General features: G+C 44.8%; 2 protein-coding genes across 2 annotated transcripts; both read left to right on the forward strand.

Annotated features, from left to right (window-relative positions):
- Positions 1–8,066: 8,066 nt before the first annotated feature.
- On the forward strand, positions 8,067–13,968 carry LOC124148531 (gamma-interferon-inducible lysosomal thiol reductase-like). The gene is made up of 5 exons (XM_046519660.2): positions 8,067–8,250; positions 9,163–9,330; positions 10,451–10,525; positions 10,729–10,836; positions 13,608–13,968. Exons 1-5 carry the CDS (start codon positions 8,179–8,181, stop codon positions 13,869–13,871), a joined length of 687 nt encoding a protein of 228 aa, XP_046375616.1. The 5' UTR covers positions 8,067–8,178; the 3' UTR covers positions 13,872–13,968.
- A 5,506-nt stretch (positions 13,969–19,474) lies between these two features.
- Positions 19,475–22,936, forward strand: LOC124150340 (gamma-interferon-inducible lysosomal thiol reductase-like). Its single transcript, XM_046522331.2, has 5 exons — positions 19,475–19,551; positions 20,437–20,604; positions 20,780–20,854; positions 21,053–21,160; positions 22,597–22,936. Exons 2-5 carry the CDS (start codon positions 20,497–20,499, stop codon positions 22,858–22,860), a joined length of 555 nt encoding a protein of 184 aa, XP_046378287.2. The 5' UTR covers positions 19,475–19,551; positions 20,437–20,496; the 3' UTR covers positions 22,861–22,936.
- The last annotated feature ends 227 nt before the right edge of the window (positions 22,937–23,163 follow it).

Raw genomic sequence — 23,163 nt, forward strand, 5'->3', positions numbered from 1 at the left:
AGCGTCAATACACGCAAGGACACGTCTACGGGATGATGACGTCAGACGTCTGATGACGTTGGGGGGATGCGTTGACATTCATGGAGGAGGCATTGTTCCAATTCATGGAGGTTAACTGGAGGCACAGGGCGATTCCTGACTTTGAGGCCGAGAATTCCCCACATGTGTTCGATTGGGTATCATTTTCCAACACGATAATGCGAGGCCTCACACGGCAAGGCTGACCCAGAACTTCCTAGCAAACGACAACATTCACGTTTCACCTGATGGAGTAAGCATATACAGTAAACTACGGTTATAACGAACTCAAGGGGACCACTAATTTTAGTTCGTTATAAGCATATATACAGCATAACTACAGCAAATAGTCGGGACAAAAAAGTAACTTCGTTATATCCGTCAGTTCGTTATAAGCGTGTTCGTTATAAACGTAGTTTACTGTACTCCGAAACGTTGTGTTCCTCATAATAAAGAAGCTGACATCCATATATTCTCTTCCTTAATGGTAAAGCTGAATCCAGGCTTATTGTTTGCTGCATCTGCAGGCATAGTGTTCAAATGCCATCAATGAATATGTCCATTGTAATTAAGGGACCAGTTCAATCTTGATTCCTTGATCAGGTGACTGGTCTGAGAGCCTTCCATCCGATACAAGTAAACTCTTCTGTTCAGGCCATTACACGACAGGTCTAATCATCACACGTGTACACTCAAAATGAGGGGCGGTCGGGTAGCCTAGTGGTTAAAGCGTTCGCTCGTCACGCCGAAGACCTGGGTTCGGTTCCCGACATGGGTACAATGTGTGAAGCCCATTTCTGGTGTCTCCCGCCGTGACATTTCTGGATATTGCTAAAATTGGCTTTAAACCATACTCACTCACTCAAAATGAGCGTATCCGTCATAATGCATTATGTACAACACGAGTTGACATACTGGAAAGCTCAGCTCAAGGTTTATGAATCATTGCAAACATTTTCACAATTTATTTAGGATGGGCTGGGGGTGTATCTAAAAACTTAAACTTGAGGAATTATGTTTTATCCTGCATTGAACCTTTCAGTTGCCCCCTTAGATAGCCATGAACTGCGAGATTAATATACACGATAAGATTAGAGCAGACATTTTAAGTTGGTTTTGAACTATACTACTTAAAAGAAGTTAAAGAACACCCGAATCTTATAGCTATAGTTAATCTGTAATGGCCTTAGAGATTCGGGTGTTCTTTAATTTTTCTAGTAGTATATTTCAATCAAAGTAAAGCTACAGTCAGTCACAGACAATGCGACCGCGATGCAACCTCTTTGCGACTTACTTCCTTTCAACCGACTGAGATCGCTGAGACCGGTGCAACTACTTCTGTCCATATTCGGAATATGCGTATGATCGCCGATCAATCAGCGATAGGTTTTGCAACTTGTCAGTGATTGATCGGCAACTGTTCACCGCAGATACGGCGAAATGTTTGCAACCGGTTGAGACCGATCGGTGACTAGTCAGCGAATCGTCGGTGACTTGTTGCAACTGAACGGGGACTGGTCCGTGACTAGTTGGTGATCTATCACCGATCAAAACATAATGGTTTTATGAATAAAATTATTTCTTTGCAAGTTGTCCAGATGCTAACAGCAGTTGCTCCGCCTGCAAAGAATAAATCAAAATGGTGCAGTTGCTGCCATGATGATGTACAGAAGAATGAGAAGGACAAGGCGAAATCAGTATTGACTGTTGTCTCCTATTGTATCTTCTACAATTTCTGGCTCTTTTGTGTTCCTGCGTTTACGGACCATAGTGATGAATGGAAATAATTTATGTGAACTCTCTGAGTACTTATGGCAAAATGATTCTGTAATGCACAGAAAGGTCTTTTTCCAGACGGTGACATGTTGCAAAAACAACGGCCAATGATCGACGCACGCTTGGAAACCACTTTGCAACCTGATCGACAACCAGTCACCGATGAAGCGCCGGTGGATCACCGCCTCATCACTGATCAATCACCGATAGGTCGCCACTAGGTTGCAAAGAGTCAACACATGTCTCCAAGTCACGTTAGTACCGGGTATGTCCACCGTGAGCGTCAATACACGCAAGGACACGTCTACGGGATGATGACGTCAGACGTCTGATGACGTTGGGGGGGATGCGTTGACATTCATGGAGGAGGCATTGTTCCAATTCATGGAGGTTAACTGGAGGCACAGGGCGATTCCTGACTTTGAGGCCGAGAATTCCCCACATGTGTTCGATTGGGTATCATTTTCCAGCACGATAATGCGAGGCCTCACACGGCAAGGCTGACCCAGAACTTCCTAGCAAACGACAACATTCACGTTTCACCTGATGGAGTAAGCATATACAGTAAACTACGGTTATAACGAACTCAAGGGGACCACTAATTTTAGTTCGTTATAAGCATATATACAGCATAACTACAGCAAATAGTCGGGACAAAAAAGTAACTTCGTTATATCCGTCAGTTCGTTATAAGGGTGTTCGTTATAAACGTAGTTTACTGTACTCCGAAACGTTGTGTTCCTCATAATAAAGAAGCTGACATCCATATATTCTCTTCCTTAATGGTAAAGCTGAATCCAGGCTTATTTTTTGCTGCATCTGCAGGCATAGTGTTCAAATGCCATCAATGAATATGTCCATTGTAATTAAGGGACCAGTTCAATCTTGATTCCTTGATCAGGTGACTGGTCTGAGAGCCTTCCATCCGATACAAGTAAACTCTTCTGTTCAGGCCATTACACGACAGGTCTAATCGTCACACGTGTACACTCAAAATGAGGGGCGGTCGGGTAGCCTAGTGGTTAAAGCGTTCGCTCGTCACGCCGAAGACCCGGGTTCGGTTCCCGACATGGGTACAATGTGTAAAGCCCATTTCTGGTGTCTCCCGCCGTGACATTTCTGGATATTGCTAAAATTGGCTTTAAACCATACTCACTCACTCAAAATGAGCGTATCCGTCATAATGCATTATGTACAACACGAGTTGACATACTGGAAAGCTCAGCTCAAGGTTTATGAATCATTGCAAACATTTTCACAATTTATTTAGGATGGGCTGGGGGTGTATCTCAAAACTTAAACTTGAGGAATTATGTTTTATCCTGCATTGAACCTTTCAGTTGCCCCCTTAGATAGCCATGAACTGCGAGATTAATATACACGATAAGATTAGAGCAGACATTTTAAGTTGGTTTTGAACTATACTACTTAAAAGAAGTTAAAGAACACCCGAATCTTATAGCTATAGTTAATCTGTAATGGCCTTAGAGATTCGGGTGTTCTTTAATTTTTCTAGTAGTATATTTCAATCGAAGTAAAGCTACAGTCACACAGACAATGCGACCGCGATGCAACCTCTTTGCGACTGATTTCCTTTGCGACCGACTGAGATCGCTGAGACCGGTGCAACTACTTCTGTCCATAATTGGAATAAGCGTATGATCGCCGATCAATCAGCGATAGGTTTTGCAACTTGTCAGTGATTGATCGGCAACTGTTCACCGCAGATACGGCGAAATGTTTGCAACCGGTTGAGACCGATCGGTGACTAGTCAGCGAATCGTCGGTGACTTGTTGCAACTGAACGGGGACTGGTCCGTGACTAGTTGGTGATCTATCACCGATCAAAACATAATGGTTTTATGAATAAAATCATTTCTTTGCAAGTTGTCCAGATGCTAACAGCAGAACAGTTGCAGTTGCTCCGCCTGCAAAGAATAAATTAAAATGCTGCAGTTGCTGCCATGATGATGTACAGAAGAATGAGAAGGACAAGACGAAATCAGTATTGACTGTTGTCTCCTATTGTATCTTCTACAATTTCTGGCTCTTTTGTGTTCCTGCGTTTACGGACCATAGTGATGAATGGAAATAATTTATGTGAACTCTCTGAGTACTTATGGCAAAATGATTCTGTAATGCACAGAAAGGTCTTTTTCCAGACGGTGACATGTTGCAAAAACAACGGCCAATGATCGACGCACGCTTGGAAACCACTTTGCAACCTGATCGACAACCAGTCACCGATGAAGCGCCGGTGGATCACCGCCTCATCACTGATCAATCACCGATAGGTCGCCACTAGGTTGCAAAGAGTCAACACATGTCTCCAAGTCACGTTAGTACCGGGTTTGTCCACCATGAGCGTCAATACACGCAAGGACACGTCTACGGGCTGATGACGTCAGACGTCTTATGACGTTGGGGGTGGGGGGGGGGGAGGTTCATGGAGGAGGCATTGTTCCAATTCATGGAGGTTAATTGGAGGCACAGGGCGATTCCTGACTTTGCGGCCGAGAATGTCCCACATGTGTTCGATTGGGTTCATGTCCGGTGAACATGCCGGCCATGGTAAAACGTGAATGTTGGCGTTTGCTAGGAAGTTATGGGTCAGCCTTGCCGTGTGAGGCCTCGCATTATCGTGCTGGAAAATGATACCATTAGGCTGTTGTAGGATTAATGGCACCACAACTGGTTGTAAGATGTCATAACGATAACGCTGCGCATTCAGGTTTCCTCGAATAACGACGAGTCTCGTTTTGACGTCACCGCAGATTCCACCCCAAACCATTAAACCTCCGCCTCCATATGGCCTGACTTGATGGATGCAGTTCGGTGACAAACGTTCACCTACTCTTCGGTACACACGATGCCGGGCGTCGTTCCTGAAGATGCAAAATCTGCTTTCGTCAGAAAACATGACACGTGCCCAGTTCCACCGTTGCCACCGTCGAAGTCGCCTGGCCCATATTCGTCTGTTGAGTCGGTGTTTAGGTGTCAGGAACGCTCCGCGGTAGGGGCGACGTGCTCGGATACCATGTGCCCGCAGTCTCCTGTACAAGGTTTGTCGACTTATCACGTGTCCCAGTGCCGTCCGTGCCGTTAACGTCGCCGTTACGAAGCGGTCCCGAAGGTGACGTACCCGGATGTGGCGGTCTTCAATAGGCGTGGTCACCCGTGGTCTCCCGGTTCTCGGCCTGTCTGCTGTCCGACCTGTTTGACGCAACCACTGCATTAACCTGGTGACGGTTATGCGCGCGCATCCTAACCTTCTGGCGACGTCGCGGTGCGTAGCTCCCTGTTGGAGCAATCCCTACGGCTCTCTCGCTCTCAGTCGCTGTCAAACGTGGCATTTCTTTTGTGTGCTTTTTGTTGCTGTGATCCCAACGTGTCGGGTCAGCAGTTTTATACAGAAGATATGCACGTGCATTTCGTGTTACGGGACGGAACGTCATTTGGGCAAATTGCACGCTTTTTTCTCAATTGATCAAATGTTCCCGGTTTTATCGACCGAATACGTTTGGTTTGGAACGTAGGATACGCAAAAGTACCTTTTCAGACGAAAATTAACTCTTCATAATAAAATATTTAGAAAAATGTGTGGTATCGTTTCTTTTGGACATTAGTTTACATTCTTTTAAAAATGAGTCTTTCAAATAATTTCCCAAGACAGGATAACAGTGAAATAGGCCTGTAGTTGGAAGGGTTGGATTCATCTCCCTTTTCGTACAAAGGCATTACATTAGCAAGTTTCCACTGTGATGGGAATGTGCTTTGTTCAAGAGAAAAATTAAATAACAAGCGTAAAGGTTTGGCTATGGATAGTGATATATATTTAAGTAATCTGTGATTCAGGTTGTCGGGACCGCTTGCTTTATTTACCGGTAGGGACTTTATGAGATCTGTTATTTCTTGACTCTTAATAATGGTATAATCCAATTCATGTTCACATAGTTTAACAAATGGTGGTAGTGAGGCGCCTTCATCAACTTTGGAAACTGACGTAAAATAATCGTTGAGAGCTTCAGCTTTATCAAAATCAGAAAACGCTTCAGGTACAGTATTGTTGTTACTGACCAGAGGTGGGATCTCGGTACTGGCTCCAGACTCTTGGATCAAGTGACGTAAAAGTTTCCAATAATTAGAACTGTTTTCCTTGATTTGTGTAGATAATAATTCATCTAAGTTAAGATAAAAATTTTCCTTGGCAGCTTTCTTCAAATTGTTTACTTTATTTCTTTGTTTTCTATATTTAGATAAATCGCGTTCATTGCATGTTCGTCTACCTTTTTTTCTCAGTCGATCTCTTATTCTTATTTCTCTACGTAGTTCACTATCAAACCATGGTTTATCTTTTGGCCTTATTGTGACAGCACGGCTTGGTATGCATAAGCTTATATAGTTTTTAAATGTGGACAGAAAAATATCACATATTTCACCAATAGACTCGCAGCTATTAAACATGCACATCCAATCAGTTGATTCAATCAATTCATTTAACTTCGCATAGTCACCATCTTTATAAATTAGAACCTCTCTCATATAGGATTTTTTCATGTCAATGCAGGTCGTTAGCGAAACAAAAACTCCCTTGTGGTCACTTATATCCGTGCTGAAGTCGACAACACTCGACTCTATACAATTGCAATCGTCACTGATAACAATAGGGTCAAGCAGAGTTTGTGAATGCTGAGTGACGCGTGTCGGCTCTTTAATTACATTACGTAAACTCATCCTCACTAAAATATCGTGCAGATGGTGAAGGTTGCTGTTGAGTAAATCTTCGTTAAAACCACCGAGTAGAACAACGTAAGGCGTATAATCTAGAGCAGTTTCAAGTGAGTGTTCTAGTTGATCCCAATACAACACAGGGGTGTTAGGTGGTCTGTACCACGCACATAATAATATTCTCTTCTGAGGCAAGAAAACCTCGAAACACATATTTTCATAATTATATGATTCTAAATCTTCCCTACGTTTAACGTACAACAATGCCGAGAAATATACAATAATACCACCACCAAAACAATTCCTATCCCTCCTATAAGGAGAATGATAAAGGTCTATTTTCAGGTCTTTTGTGTTTTCAGAATCATCAAGGTATGTCTCTGTAAAACATACAATGTCATATTCAGAGATTTGCTCAGAGATACGAGGTAGTTTATATCGGAGACTTCTTACATTAAAGTGGAATATGGATATTTCCTTATTGTGCGAGTTTACTGAAACAGGGCCAGGATGTTTCTCGACATCTCCAGCAATGATGAGAAGTAAGATGAGGATTGGTATAATATTGGAGTTAGTGAAAGCCTGTCACGAACAGAGGTATATGTGAACAAGGCTACAGCTGATGGATAAATAAAAGTGTTCAAAACATCCATGGAATAACCAACTAAAGTAGGCAGTGGATGATTGATTTGTAATGCGGGATTTTCCCTTTTTTAGGTGAGTTGAATAACAGTTGTTGTAATGCAAACCTATCGATGCTCTGTACGCACTCAAATCAGTCACTGGTTAACGCTACCACTTGTACAACTTTTAATTCCCACCACCTAGGGATGCTTCCAACCAAATATGGTTGATATCTATTTCTTAGTTCCAGAGAAGAAGTCGTTTAAAGCAATATTGCCAAATTACCTCTATTTGGCCCCGACTCTGAGTCCCCTGGGGGGTCAGCGCCACCATTTGTACAATTTTTAATCCCCACCACTTAGGGATGCTTCCAGTCAAATTTCGTTAATTTCCAATTAATGGTTCAGAAAAAAAGTCGTATGAAAAAAATGTTGACGTGCGGACGACGTGTCTCGTGATCGGATCCACGACAGTCAAAACTGTAAATGTTAAATGCAGAATGTATAATATCCTTTCAAGAAGCTTACACTCTTCATAGAAAGCCGGGAGAGCGGAAGGTCGGGGTTCGATCCCACATCGCGTCATACCAAAATGGGGGCGGTCGGGTAGCCCTGTTATTAAAGCGTTCGCTCGTCACGCCGGCATTAAGGAGGTAAAACAAGGACTGGTGGGCTTGGCGTCAGTATGCTCTGTCTGAGTTGGGGATTGGTATCTCAGTGGGATAGCACTATAAATCGGCATCAGTCCAGACTAGTACAAGCACCCCCCCCACCCCCCCCACCCCCCCCACACACACGTGCATGCAAGTGCAGTAATCTTGGACGCTATGTTAAACCGTTTCACCTCACCTACACTCTTCATAGTTATGTTTTGCTGGGTCATCATGCGTTTGCAAACATCTTATAACTTCTCTAGGTGAACTGAGATAGTTAACTGTGGCGAACAAGTCTGAGATAGCCAAGGGAACAACCAGGTGCCACGTTATACTTCACCTTCAAGTCTTTTACAAATCTCAGTACATCAGTGTTGGTCATGATGGCGTGTCGAGGCATTGCAGCGTTATTAGTTTGTGTCGTGGGCGTCACTGCTGCTGATCTTTGTTTGGTGAGTAAATCCTACATTCAGTAGAAGGTTGGAAACTAGTCACCACATGGAGAGTCCTATTTACCAGCAATGTCTTCCGCCGTATTTGGCACGACCCGTTCAGGGACCGACCATTTAATTTTCTAGGTTGAGGCTGGGATTGTGTATAGATTTTGTTTCTTAGCAACAAAACCAGATATTTTGTATTTAAAACTATGAGCCTGAATGTTCTTGTTTTTTTTTAGAAAAAAACCCTTGCAATAATTTAATTTTTGTGACAGGCAATTTCTTTTTTTCAACAGTCTGAAGGATAATTAATTTTTTTAAAGTATTTTCGTGGACAGTTCATTATTTTGATAGAATCCTAGCCCGAACCCCTAGAATATCAAATTGTCGATCCTATAAATGAGACCATTTCAACGAAACCTATAAACTTGGACTCCATTAAAGATAGTCATCAACTCATATTAAAAGACTGGAAGACCAGAAGTAACCTGACATAAATGTTTCAATGCAATTCCCTTTCTGCACACGTAAGCAGAACTACATCTTGTTAAAAAAGTATCTCGCAAAACAAACAATTAATTGAGCTTACATTTTACTACCCTGTGTTTTGTAACATATCTCTTATTAAATGGCCGATCTAGGGCTATCATTAACTTAAAATATCGCAAGTAAAACTTAGTGCTTGCGATGAAATCCTTATCAACACTTTATATATGGTCAGTTATCAGCACTGTGGTTGTCGTGAAATACAGAACTTGAGTTCACGAGATTTCACTGCATATTGCACGGTTCTTATATGGGCACGAGCTTGATACCAAGGTAGCATTAATTATCCAAATTCTGTATTGAAATAGGCATCCGAGTTAGTGGCTGTTTCTATTTTTGGCGTTTGTTTAGCGATAACAGTACATGAACCCTCTGTTTCAGGATTGTCAAGAGGACACTACCACTGCTGAGCCAGTAGACCTTGTTCTGTATTATGAGTCTATGTGCCCCTACTGTCGCACGTTCATCACCACCCAACTCTACCCTACCTTCACCGCTCTGCCTTCTGGTGTCCTCAATGTCACAATTGTGCCCTACGGTAACGCTAGGGTAGGTACTGTGTCTTGTGTTCTAAGTGTCACAATTGCGCCCTACGGTAACGCTAGGGTAGGTACTGTGTCTTGTGTTCTCAATGTCACAATAGTGCCCTACGGTAACGCTAGGGTAGGTACTGTGTCTTGTGTTCTCAATGTCACAATAGTGCCCTACGGTAACGCTAGGGTAGGTACTGTGTCTTGTGTTCTCAATGTCACAATAGTGCCCTACGGTAACGCTAGGGTAGGTACTGTGTCTTGTGTTCTCAATGTCACAATAGTGCCCTACGGTAACGCTAGGGTAGGCACTGTGTCTTGTGTTCTAAGTGTCACAATAGTGCCCTACGGTAACGCTAGGGTAGGTACTGCGTCTTGTGTTCTAAGTGTCACAATAGTGCCCTACGGTAACGCTAGGGTAGGTACTGCGTCTTGTGTTCTAAGTGTCACAATAGTGCCCTACGGTAAAGCTAGGGTAGGTACTGCGTCTTGTGTTCTAAGTGTCACAATAGAGCCCTACGGTAACGCTAGGGTAGGTACTGTGTCTTGTGTTCTCAATGTCACAATAGTGCCCTACGGTAACGCTAGGGTAGGTACTGCGTCTTGTGTTCTAAGTGTCACAATAGTGCCCTACGGTAACGCTAGGGTAGGTACTGCGTCTTGTGTTCTAAGTGTCACAATAGTGCCCTACGGTAAAACTAGGGTAGGTACTGTGTCTTGTGTTCTAAGTGTCACAATAGTGCCCTACGGTAACGCTAGGGTAGGTACTGTGTCTTGTGTTCTAAGTGTCACAATAGTGCCCTACGGTAACGCTAGGGTAGGTACTGTGTCTTGTGTTCTCAATGTCACAATAGTGCCCTAGGGTAACGCTAGGGTAGGTACTGTGTCTTGTGTTCTAAGTGTCACAATAGTGCCCTACGGTAACGTTAGGCTTAGTATTCTGTCTTTCACAATCAATGTCAACTTTAAAGCCTTACGGTTACGCCAAGGTAGTTATTCTCTCTTCTTGCGTTCTCAATGACACCATAGAGCCCAATGTAGGTATTTTGTTTTTTCAAGGTCACGATAGTAAAGGACAATAAGATACTAAAATCGTAATGACACTAAGAGACAATATTTTACAAATGAAACTGTTTCAGGAAAGGCAGCGGAACGGCACCTGGGAATTCGCCTGTCAGCACGGTTCTGTGGAGTGTCTTGGTAACCTTATCGCCGTGAGTTCGAGAGTGTCTTCATTGCAGATTTTGTAATTTCAAAATACATATTCAGCGTCACTCCTAATTTCTATTCCATAACTGTGACGTGTAACAGATAAAACCTGAATATGAACTCAGACTGCATCTAGTCATCAGTGATAGTTAAGAGAAGAATGTACAGATTTCTATGAACAGTTGGTCATTTTGTATTTTATCTTCAGACATGCGCCCTCAACTATACCTCCTATACACCCAGTGACTACATGCCGTTTATCAACTGTATGGAGACCAGTACGGTTCATGGTCACGAGTTGACCGCCTTACACAAGGTACCCGTCGTTACCCTTTGTGTCAGAAGGCTTCAACATATTTTCACCTTGGATAGGTCAAGACCAGCCTGATCTTCTAGTGCTGTTAGATCGGTCGCTGCGCCCCTTCTCCAGTGGTAGTAGAATATGCTAAGTGATTGCTGCATCCGTGGTTGCCGTGAGGGGCAGTCGTTCACATGCATGTGACTATGCAATGGCCTGCGTCCGTTGTTAATGTCTTGCCGTATATACGCGTGCATGGAACTCCGTCAAAGTAGCGGTGAGGGTTGCTCGTAAGAGTGCACGTGACTACGTGAAGGTTGCAATCGTACGTATAAGGGACCACCGTGTATGGTAGCTGCGTCCGTGGTTGCAATTAGGGGAACGGGGTGGATGGTGGTGGCTGCGTCTGTTGTCTGTGGCTGCAAGGGGGATGGGATGAGATGTGGTGATTGCAAGGAGGGGGATGGGTTGTGGTGGTTGCAATGGGGGAATAGGGTGGGTTGTGGTGGTTGCAATGGGGGTATGGGAAGTGGTGGTTGCAATGGGGAAGAGGGTAGGTTGTGGTGGTTGTAATGAAGGTATGGGTTGGGTGGTGGTTGCAATGAGGGTTATGGGGTGGGTGGTGGTTGCAATGAGGGTTATGGGGTGGGTGGTGGTTGCAATGAGGGGTATGGGGTGGGTGGTGTTTGCAATGAGGGTTATGGGGTGGGTGGTGGTTGCAATGAGTGGTATGGGGTGGGTGGTGTTTGCAATGAGGGGTATGGGGTGGGTGGTGTTTGCAATGAGGGGTATTGGGTGGGTGGTTGCAATGAGTGGTATGGGGTGGGTGGTGGTTGCAATGAGTGGTATGGGGTGGGTGGTGTTTGCAATGAGGGGTATTGGGTGGGTGGTTGCAATGAGGGGTATGGGGTGGGTGGTGGTTGCAATGAGTGGTATGGGGTGGGTGGTGTTTGCAATGAGGGGTATTGGGTGGGTGGTTGCAATGAGGGAAATGGGGTGGGTGGTGGTTGCAATGAGGGGTATGGGGTGGGTGGTGTTTGCAATGAGGGGAATGGGGTGGGTGGTGTTTGCAATGAGGGGAATGGGGGTGGATGGTGGTTGCAATGAGGGAAATGGGGTGGGTGGTGGTTGCAATGAGGGAAATGGGGTGGGTGGTGGTTGCAATGAGGGGTATGGGGTGGGTGGTGGTTGCAATGAGGGGTATGGGGTGGGTGGTGTTTGCAATGAGGGGAATGGGGTGGGTGGTGTTTGCAATGAGGGGAATGGGGGTGGATGGTGGTTGCAATGAGGGAAATGGGGTGGGTGGTGGTTGCAATGAGGGAAATGGGGTGGGTGGTGGTTGCAATGAGTGGTATGGGGTGGGTGGTTGCAATGAGGGGTATGGGGGTGGTGGCTGCAAGGAGGGGTATGGGGTGGGTGGTGGTTGCAATGAGGGGTATGGGGGTGGATGGTGGTTGCAATGAGGGAAATGGGGTGGGTGGTGGTTGCAATGAGTGGTATGGGGTGGGTGGTTGCAATGAGGGGTATGGGGTGGGTGGTGGTTGCAATGAGGGGAATGGGGTGGGTGGCTGCAAGGAGGGGTATGGGGTGGGTGGTGGTTGCAATGAGGGGTATTGGATGGGTGGTTGCAAGGAGGGGTATGGGGTGGGTGATGGTTGCAATGAGGGGTATGGGGGTGGATGGTGGTTGCAATGAGGGGTATGGGGTGGGTTGTGGTTGCAATGAGGGGAATGGGGTGGGTGGTGGTTGCAATGAGGGAAATGGGGAGGGTGGTGGTTGCAATGAGGGGAATGGGGTGGATGGTGGTTGCAATGAGGGGTATGGGGTGGGTGGTGGTTGCAATGAGGGGTATGGGGGTGGATGGTGGTTGCAATGAGGGAAATGGGGTGGGTGGTGGTTGCAATGAGGGAAATGGGGTGGGTGGTGGTTGCAATGAGGGAAATGGGGTGGGTGGTGGTTGCAATGAGGGGTATGGGGGTGGATGGTGGTTGCAATGAGGGGTATGGGGTGGGTTCTGGTTGCAATGAGGGGAATTTGGTGGGTGGTGGTTGCAATGAGGGGAATTTGGTGGGTGGTGGTTGCAATGAGAGGAATGGGGTGGGTGGCTGCAATGAGGGGTAACGGGTGGGTGGCTGCAATGAGGGGTAACGGGTGGGTGGCTGCAATGAGGGGTAACGGGTGGGTGGCTGCAATGAGGGGTAACGGGTGGGTGGCTGCAATGAGGGGTAACGGGTGGGTGGCTGCAATGAGGGGTATTGGGTGGGTTATGGTTGCAATGAGGGGTATGGGGAGGGTGGTGGTCCCAATGTGGGGGATGGGGTGGGTGGTGGTTGCAATGAGGGGTATGGGGAGGGTGGTGGTCCCAATGTGGGGGATGGGGTGGGTGGTGGTTGCAATGAGGGGTATGGGGAGGGTGGTGGTCCCAATGTGGGGGATGGGGTGGGTGGTGGTTGCAATGAGGGGTATGGGGAGGGTGGTGGTCCCAATGTGGGGGATGGGGTGGGTGGTGGTTGCAATGAGGGGTATGGGGTGGGTGGATGTTGCAATGAGGGGGATCGGGTGGGTGGCTGCAAGGAGGGGAATGGGGTGGGTTGTGGTGGCCGATCTTTGGTTGTTGGTTGCAATTTCGTGTCGTTTTATAGTTCAATCTTTCTCGCTGTCACAATATGGCTGAACATTACATTAAACTCACTAACTTACTCACTTACTTACTCACTAACGTACTAACTTACTCACTCGCTGCTGGACACAATGGCCCTCAATACAGATTCTCCTTGTCGTCGTTTCAGTGTGCGGCTGCAAACAACATGTCCGAGGCCGACCTATTGACTTGTGTAAAGAACGAAGATTCCGGGGTGCTGATGCACCAGATGGCGCTGACCACGGAGAATGCCAAAATCAACTTCGTTCCTTGGATTGTCGTGAACGGCCAACACACCACCAGCATACAGAACAGCGCCTACAGGGGGTTGATGAGTTTTGTCTGCAAGACGTACTCTGGGCCAAAGCCGACTGCCTGTAAAGACGTCACAGATGCACCAGTCATAGGGTGACGTCCTCGACAACTGGACACGTGGGATGTGGCTGTAATATCGTCCATGCTTTCGCAAGGGACACTGACATTTCCCATTAAAACATCCGTCTTTCTTTGACGTTAGTTTTTCTTAAATGGATACTGATTTTGTGGTATCATATTACTGCGCCTGCTAAACATACTGATATTTTCAAACAAGTATTACATTCATGGAGGGGCGGTCGGGTAGCCTAGTGGTTAAAGCGTTCGCTCGTCACGCCGAAGACCCGGGTTCGATTCCCGACATGGGTACAATGTGTGAAGCCAATTTCTGGTGTCCCCCGCCGTGATATTGATGGAATATTGCTAAAAGCGGCGTAAAACCATACTCACTCACTCACTCACATTCATGGTGTATAGGAGCTGGATATGAATATTTATTCTTCCTTTAAAACAATTTCTGTTATAATAATGGTGTAAAATGTATTTGACATTTCCGAAACTGAACAAGATAAATAGTTCTGAGTGTTTTTTTGAATTACTACAATATCACTAACTACAATGAGTGAGTGAGTGAGTTTGGTTTTACGCCGCTTTTAGCAATATTCCAGCAATATCACGGCGGGGGACACCAGGGTCTTCGGCGTGACGAGCGAACGCTTTAACCACTAGGCTACCCGACCGCCCCGTAACTACAATGAGCTGAAATACTAGGTACGTTGGCTAAATGACTGAACAACCTCCGGTGATCACCAGGGTGAGAACAAAATGTCACGTCAAGGTCTTCCCTTTTTACTTTTTTCCTATTTCGTTCCTTCAGTATATGATGAGCTTTGGAGCTTCATATGTCTGTCTCAGAGAAAAATATTTGTATTCTCTACAGAGAACATGTATACACGATTATCACACTATTCTCCAATTTATTTCAAGATTCTGATACACGACCTCGCTGGATGCAATTGTAAAACTGTATTAGACGAGTCTCGATTTGTCGAAAGGTTTTGTGAATTTCCTGTAAATTAACAGACATGGCTTGACAAAATTAGTACATAGATATCTGAAAACGTTTCACCAAAAATAACTTTCCAGTCTATCGTGCTTGGAAATGAAATTACTGTGCTTTAGAACATCATGTCATCGTTTGCCTAAAGAAACGCGAAGCTGAACTCAAACTCTGTAATGAATGAGTGAAGTTTGGTTTAACGCCGCTTTGAACAGTTTTTCATTTGCTTCACAGCGTACGTATTATCTTGGTGTGGGAGGAAATAATGCAGGTTTTAGTGAAACCCACGGGCATAGGAACAGTGCAGACAAACATATTCAGGGTGAACCACAATCATAGGTTTCCAGCATGCCCAAGGGACGCAACTCTGCCCTATGTAATGAGCGATTGTCATGTGCCATCCCCACTCTGATGGATTCACATTGAACCCTTTCCACTCCATTATCTGGTAGTTGACATGGGGACTGTGGTATCTTGCGGCTGCAGAGGTTGTTGGCAGAGTTTATGGCTCTGCGTGTGATCAATTGTTCGTCACCTTCTCCCCAAAATCGCTCGTATCATAAGCTATACAGTCCTTCCACCTTACATCCGCCATATAAAGACATATGTTCACCTGCTTCGGTGATGACTTTTTCATCCCCAGCTTCTTCTGTTTGGCTGAGACCGCCTCCGTGGTCTAATGGTAGAGCGTCCGCCCGGAGAGAGGAAGGTCCGGGGTTCGATCCCCAGCCGCGTCATACCAAAAGACGTTAACAGATGGTACTTGTTGTTACCCTGTCTGGCGCTCGGCATTAAGGGGCTAAAACAAGGACTGGTCGGCTCGGAGTCAGTATACTGTGTCTGAGTGGGGTATTCATGTTAAACTGCGGCATGGTATCTCAGTGAGCTAGCACTATAAATCGGCATCAGTCCGGACTAGTACAAGCAGCCACACACACACATACACGTGCATGCACGTCGCTATATAAGTGCAATAATCTTGGACGCGACGTTTAACCCCATTTCACCTCACCTCTGTTTGGCTGAAATGTTTAGCCTGATGGCAGAAGACGGCATCATTCATGATCTTCTTCAGCGCAAGACCCATTCCCAAGCCAAACAGGTGATAAGTGTGCCACAGCCAAGAATTGCATGTAAAAAGAGCACATGCTCACATACATCACTGCCCAGCAGCTGCTTTGATTGATCATGCACCAAATCCTGATCCTTCTTGGAGCTTGCTTGGGTTCTGGTGCCAGGAACAAGTCATGTGCTTCCTTTTCAACATGAGGAAGGAAGATAAGCAAATCTGTGTCATCTCCCACCAGGACAGTGTCTGTTTTTCTTGCAGATGTGACAGCATCTTGTTTTGCCAGCTCTCTCCAGTTTGTCACCCAGATAGGCAATAAAGCCTATTGCTTTGTTCAAGAATTCTTCCTTCTACAATTGAATGACCATTTCCCCCGTGCATCATCATTTTGGCCATTAAAGACAATGTTAGCAGCAGCATGTTTCTGCATAACATATAGATGGTACATAGTTCAAATACGTGATATAACGTAGAACCTCTTGGTCGGGTACCCGGTGAAGTACTATCCAGAATGTACTGGACATTTCCAGGTTCTTGTTGTTTCACTTGGAGGGTGTTCCAGATAGCATCAGCAAGGGTTGCCTTCCTGACCTGAAGATAATTCAAACAATGCTGGTGGGTACCTACAGAGTTCATACTTGAACACTGCTGGTAGATAGATCTTGCAGTCTACTTGTGTGACAGTTTATTTCACAGGGAAATGATCATTCGATCGAAGAAGGAAGCATTCTTGAACACCGCAAAAAACAAACAACCCTTTGTTGCCCGCCTGGGTGATAAACTGGAGAGATCTGGGCGCAGTTCGGTACATACAAAACAGGCGATCATTAACTTGTGTCTTAATGGTGGATGTAAGGAGTAAAGACTGGACAGCTTAAGGCTAAAGTGGTTTTGTGAGAAGGTGACGAAGAACCCACCACATGTAAGCCACCTACTCTGCCGCCATTGCAACCTCTGTAGCCGGTATACCACAGCCTTCATGTCAACTACCAGATAATGGAGTGGAAAGGGTTCAATATGAATCCATTAGTGGGGGTGGCACAGGATAGATGGACGTTGCTTACCAATACAGTCAGATCAGCCTGCAGCACCTTCAGCACTCCTTAATATCTACTGTAATTTTTTTTTTTTTTAAAAGACTATAACACTCAAAGATGCACTTGGCGGAAATATGGCCTAACTTGCAGTGCTGTGTGCAGGAAATACCAAGCTGTACCAATAAACAGTTATCAGACTTCTCAGGGGATGACATACCTGTTGAGACTTTGAGATGCATGTATATATAATGACCCGGCAACGTCAAGCTACAGCATTCGCCGTGTCATTTGTTTCACTGTTCATGGATCACACAATCATGTAACGGAATGAGCAGTGGATAAATAGTTTCAGATTTATATCGAAATAATGGTATTTGGTGTAGATATTGAATTTCCGCAAATTACTACAAGGGAGATAACTCATCGACTTCTTGTGTAACAACAGTTTTGGGTTAATTCTGATAGGACCTCATACAGGTCATACTTGTTTCAAACAAGTATTTACATGAATGAAAACGAAACTTGTTATAGCATTTATTGTCATGTTAATAAGTAGATTCAGACAATAACAATCAACATTGATATCTAAACTCGCCAAAACATGTCATTTAAGAGATACATTTTGCTATTTGGGGGTTGTTTTGGATTTATGCAAATGACTGAGTATTCTACATGCATCCTTGGGTCTGTTTACCCCAATGTAGAAGTTCAAATCACTCAAAAAGTTCATCAGAGACCAACAGTGTATTAATATTCTACGTCTAGCCATCAAACTCTTGGCGGCCATCTTGGAACATTGGGCCACCAGGGGCTCTGGTGACGGAGATTCTATCTAAAAGTGTTAACTATATTTCAGTGAGTTAGTGTGCCAAGTTATATGCATATAAGTCCTAGCACACTGTTTTAGAGTTAAAAGATTCAACAGTGTAAACACACATTTAGGAAACTTGTCGGCAATCTTGAAATTGGCGGCCATTTTTATTTTTTGCAGATTTGTCAATAGTCGAAAACGATCAGTAGTTGTGAATATCTTTTTAGAATTATAATATGGCTATTTCGCAATACAACACATGCTTTTTTTTTCATCAAAACATTGAACCTCATCTGAAATATGGAAGTTTTATTGATAATTGGATTATGCAAATTAGACATATTTCCCAAACTAGGATTGCTTGGGACTTTTAGTATGTTGTTTTTAGGACCTTGTAGAAATGCATTGTGGTGAAATAAATTCTGTTGCAATTTGTTCCAAGTGAAACCTTATTTTGCCTGGACTAGATGAGGTTCATCACATCTTCAAAGGAAGCTACGTTAACCAAGAAGGGCGTTTGCCTAAAGAAACGCGAAGGCGAACCCAATCCCAGTCTCTGATATGTAATGAGTGAGTGAGCTTTGGTTTAACGCCAGTTTTTTATTTGTAACACAGCATATTAGCTTGCTGTGTGAAGAATGCCCGAATTGTACAGGTTTTGGTGAAACCCACGAGCTGACAAACTGAATAGTGCTGACAAACTCTGCCCTATGTTATGAGAGTTGGCGATGGGGTCGTTCCATCTTCAAATGTAGCAACGTGAACCAAGAAGAACATGTGTATATCCCAAAGCGCTACACAAAAAAAAACGGTTCAAAAACGGTTTTTATCCAACACTTATCCTTTAAACTACTCCCTAGGATATTCATGAACTGCTAGATTAATATACACGATAAGATTTGAGCAGACATTTTAAGTTAGTTTTTGAACTATACTATTGAAAAGAAGTTTCTTTCATATTGCTATAATAAATCTGTCACGGAGGTGAGGTGAAATGGGGTTTAACGTCGCGTCCAAGATTATTGAACCTTTATAGCGACGTGCATGTACGTGTGTGTGTTTGTGTGGCTGCTTGTACTAGTCCGGACTGATGCCGATTTATAGTGCCAGCTCACTGAGATACCATGCCGCAGTTTAACATGAATACCCCACTCAGACACAGTATACTGACTCCGAGCCGACCAGTCCTTGTTTTAGCCCCTTAATGCCGAGCGCCAGACAGGGTAACAACAAGTACCATCTTTTAACGTCTTTTGGTATGACGCGGCCGGGGATCGAACCCGGGACCTTCCGCTCTCCGGGCGGACGCTCTACCACTAGACCACGGATACGGTCGTCACGGCATGTGAAAGAATCGGGTGCTCTGTCTTCTTTTGAGTAGTATATTTAATTCAAAAGTTAATTGGGCTGCCAATAAACCGAGCAGGTAAGCATCTTTAACATTTTAGCAAACAAATAAATGATTAAATAGATAGTGCCTCATGCTCGCAACCACGAGAGTGATTTTTTATGTTAAATGCAAAATGTACATTATCATTTTGGAAAACGTAAACTCTGCATAGTTGTCTTATAATGTCATCATGTCTCATCTTATGACTTGTCAAGACGAACTAAGATAGTCGAAGGTAACTGTGGCGCCCAAGTCTGAGATAGCCAAGGGAACAACCAGGTGCCACGTTATACTTCACCTTCAAGTCTTTTACAAATCTCAGTACATCAGTGTTGGTCATGAAGGTGTGTCGAGGCATTGCAGCGTTATTGGTTTGTGTCGTGGGCGTCACTGCTGCTGATCTTTGTTTGGTGAGTGATCCTACAAACATTACATTCAGTAGAAGGTTGGAAACTAGTCACCGCATGGAGAGTCCTATTTACCAGCAATGTCTTCCGCCGTATTCGGCAAGACCCGTGTATACCTATGCCTATCTAAAAATGAGACAATTACAGTGAAACCGTTTAACTTGAACATCTTTAAAGGTATTCATCGAGTCGTATTAAAAGCCTGGAAGACCTGAAGTAACACGTTGCCTGAATATGTCACAGTGGAATCACCCTTTCCCCTTTCTGCACTAAAGGAACCTGTTAAGATCTGGGGTGGAATAGGTCTTCAGCAACCCATGCTTACCGAAAAAAGGCCACTATGCTTGTCGTAGAAGGCGACTGATCAGATGGTCAGACTCGACGACTTAGTAGATGCATGTCATCGTATCCCAATTGCGTGTGGGTACAATGTGTGAAGCAACGCCGTGATATAGCTGGAATATTGCTAAAAGGGGCGTAAACCGCATTCACTCACTCACTCCCAAAAGCGTGGATCGATGCTCATGATGTCAATCACTGGACTGTCTGGTCCAGACTTGATTATTCACAGACCGCCGTCATATAGTTTTGTACCCATGTCGGGAATCGAACCCGAGTTTTCGGCGTGAATAGCACACGCTTTAACCACTAGGCTACCCGACCGCCCTTATTTAGAAGGAATAAGGAGAAGTACCCAATTTGAAGAGAATTACCTATGTTCTCTGTAAACACAAAAATAACTTCTTAAGTGTCTGAATATTAACGTGATACCAAGGTGGCATTAATTATTCACACTCTGTATTGAATTGTGCATCCGTCAGTGGCTATTTGCATTTTCTGTAAGAGACGTTTGTCTAGCGATAACAGTACATGAACTCTCTGTTTCAGGATTGACAAGAGGACACTACCACTGCTGAGCCAGTAGACCTTGTTCTGTATTATGAGTCTATGTGCCCCTACTGTCGCGCGTTCATCACCACCCAACTCTACCCTACCTTCACGGCTCTGCCTTCTCGTGTCCTCAATGTCACAATTGTGCCCTACGGCTTTGCCAGGGTAGGTATTCTGTCTTCTTGTGTTCTTGGGGTCACAATAGTTCCGAGCGGTAACGCCAAGGTAGGTATTATGTGACAATTAATAGTATGTGGCAATAAGTTACTAGACTAGTGATGACACTTACAGACAGAAAAATAGCCGAATATCTGCTATTTTACATATTAAACTGTTTCAGGGAAGGCAGCGAAACGGCATCTGGGAGTTCACCTGTCAGCACGGCTCCGAGGAGTGTCTTGGTAACATAATCGCCGTGAGTTGAGAATCTTAACTTTTGATGTTGAATTTCCAAACACGCACGTTCAGTGTAACTCTTCAATTTTCGATGACATCCTGTGACATTGTGAAAGAGTAAACCTTGAGATCAGAATGCATCTTGTCATCAGTGTTAGTTAAGAGAACAATTTATAGATCTCTTTGGACAAACGGTAACTTTGTATTTTCTTTTCAGTCGTGTGCCCTGAAGCATACCTCATATAAAGCCAGAGACTACATGCCGTTCATCAACTGTATGGAGGCCAGCACGGTTCATGGTCACGAGTTGACCGCCTTACACAAGGTACCCGTCTTTACCCTTTGTGTCAGAAGGCGTCACCATATTTTCACCTTGGATAGGTCAAGACCAGCCTGATCTTCTAGTGCTGTTGGATCTACTACGCGATGGCTGAATCTGGCAAACGTTAACGTGCATGTGACTATGCAATGGCTGCGTCCGTAATGTCTTGCCGTATATACACGTGCATGGAACTCCGTCAAAGTAGCGGTGAGGGTTGCTCGTAAGAGTGCACGTGACTACGTGAAGGTTGTATCGTACGTCTAAGGGACCACCGTGTATGGTAGCTGCGTCCGTGGTTGCAATAAGGGGAACGGGGTGGATGTTGGGGTTGTACAGATCTACCGTCTTTCTATGGATCGTACATGACGTTATGACGGACATGTTGAAATATGTCCTCTTTAAGTAGCACATGACGTTATCAGATGGGGGTCAGTTGCAATTTCGTCAAATGGAGGTTTTTCATAAAACTTGGATAGACCAGCCTTATCTTCTAGTTCTGTTAAATCGGTTGTTCCCCTCCTCCAGTAGTGGGCTTTAGCATCTAGTATGGCATGCCTGGACAGACAATCCAGAGATTAATATCATGAGCATCGATCCACGCAATTGGGATCAATGACATGCATCAACCTAGTCAGCGAGCCTGACCACCCGATCCCCCCAGTCGCCTTTTACGACAAGCATAGTCGCCTTAAGGCAAGCATGGTTTGCTGAAGACCTATTCTACCCCGTATCTTCACGGGTCCTATGCAATCACTGTCGTTGAGTCAATAGTTGCAACACGGTTGCAATGAGGAACGAGGTGGGTGGTAGTGGTGGTTGCAATGAAGGGTGAGTGGTGGTGGCTGCAATGAGGTGAGATTAAATGGGTTTAGCCTCCCGTTCAAAATTATTGCATCGTGCATGCAGTATGTGTTTGTGTGGCTGCTTGTACTAGTCTGGACTGATGCCGATTTTAAAGTGCTAGCCCACTGAGATACCATGTCGCAGGTTAACATGAATACCCCACTCAGACACAGTATACTGACTCCGAGCCGACCAGTCCTTGTTTTACCCACTAATGAGGATCACCAAACAGGGTAACAACAAGTACCTTTTAACATTCGATCAACCCGGGCCTTCTGCTCTCCAGGCGGACGCTCTACCACTAGACCATTGAGGCGGTCGATGAAGGGAATGAGGTTGGGGGTGCATCCATGGTTGCAATAAGGGGAAAGGGCTGGGTGGTGACAACCTAGCTGGGGTACCTTGATTAATCCCAATGGTCACTTGTAAGTTAAGCTGAACTATCGTTGTTAGCGATCTATAGCCTGAATGCTATTTTGTGTCATTTTATAGTTGCATCTTTTTCACTCTGGCACAACAAGGCTTAACTTCCCACTAGACGCACTCACTCACTCACTAGCTATTGGACATAGTGACCCTCCTCATCGCCATTTCAGTGTGCAGCTGCAAACAAGATTTCAGAGGCCGACATATCGACTTGTTTGAAGAATAAAGATGGCAAAGACTTGTTGCACCAGATGGCGCTGACCACACAGAGAGCGAAAATCCACTACGTCCCTTGGATTGTCGTGAATGGCCAACACACCACAAGCATACAGAACAGCGCCCAAGCAGGGTTAATGAGTTTTATTTGCAAGAAGTACACTGGGCTACAGCCAACAGCCTGTAAAGGCGGTTCACATGCATCAGTCATAGGGTGATGTCCTCCACAACAATATCTTTCAATCTTTGGCATCCAGCATTGACATTGGGGATATTAAAATATCTTTTGCGTCAGTTTTTTTTTACAAAGATACTTTTGTTTGTTTGATGTTTAATGCCGCACTCAGCAATATTCCAGCTGTATGACTGCTGTCTGTAAATAATTGAGTCTGGACCAGACAATCCAGTGATTGAACCCATGAGCATTGATTTACGCAATTGGGATACGATGACATGCATCAACCAAGTCAGCGAGACTGACAACCCGATCCTGTTAGTCGCCTCTTATGACAAGTATAGGC

This window comes from Haliotis rufescens, unplaced genomic scaffold (assembly GCF_023055435.1).
Source record: "Haliotis rufescens isolate VD_foot unplaced genomic scaffold, xgHalRufe1.0.p SCAF_1, whole genome shotgun sequence".
In the NCBI taxonomy this organism is placed as follows: Eukaryota; Metazoa; Mollusca; class Gastropoda; order Lepetellida; family Haliotidae; genus Haliotis; species Haliotis rufescens.

Excerpts from the sequence above, each read along its gene's own strand:
- LOC124148531 (XM_046519660.2), top strand. The coding sequence starts at position 8,179 with ATGATGGCGTGTCGAGGCATTGCAGCGTTATTAGTTTGTGTCGTGGGC. Across the intron at positions 10,526-10,728 it reads GTCTTGGTAACCTTATCGCC|ACATGCGCCCTCAACTATAC; the intron begins GTGAGTTCGAGA and ends TTTTATCTTCAG. Across the intron at positions 10,837-13,607 it reads AGTTGACCGCCTTACACAAG|TGTGCGGCTGCAAACAACAT; the intron begins GTACCCGTCGTT and ends TCGTCGTTTCAG.
- LOC124150340 (XM_046522331.2), top strand. The coding sequence starts at position 20,497 with ATGTGCCCCTACTGTCGCGCGTTCATCACCACCCAACTCTACCCTACC. Across the intron at positions 20,605-20,779 it reads TGCCCTACGGCTTTGCCAGG|GGAAGGCAGCGAAACGGCAT; the intron begins GTAGGTATTCTG and ends AAACTGTTTCAG. Across the intron at positions 20,855-21,052 it reads GTCTTGGTAACATAATCGCC|TCGTGTGCCCTGAAGCATAC; the intron begins GTGAGTTGAGAA and ends TTTTCTTTTCAG.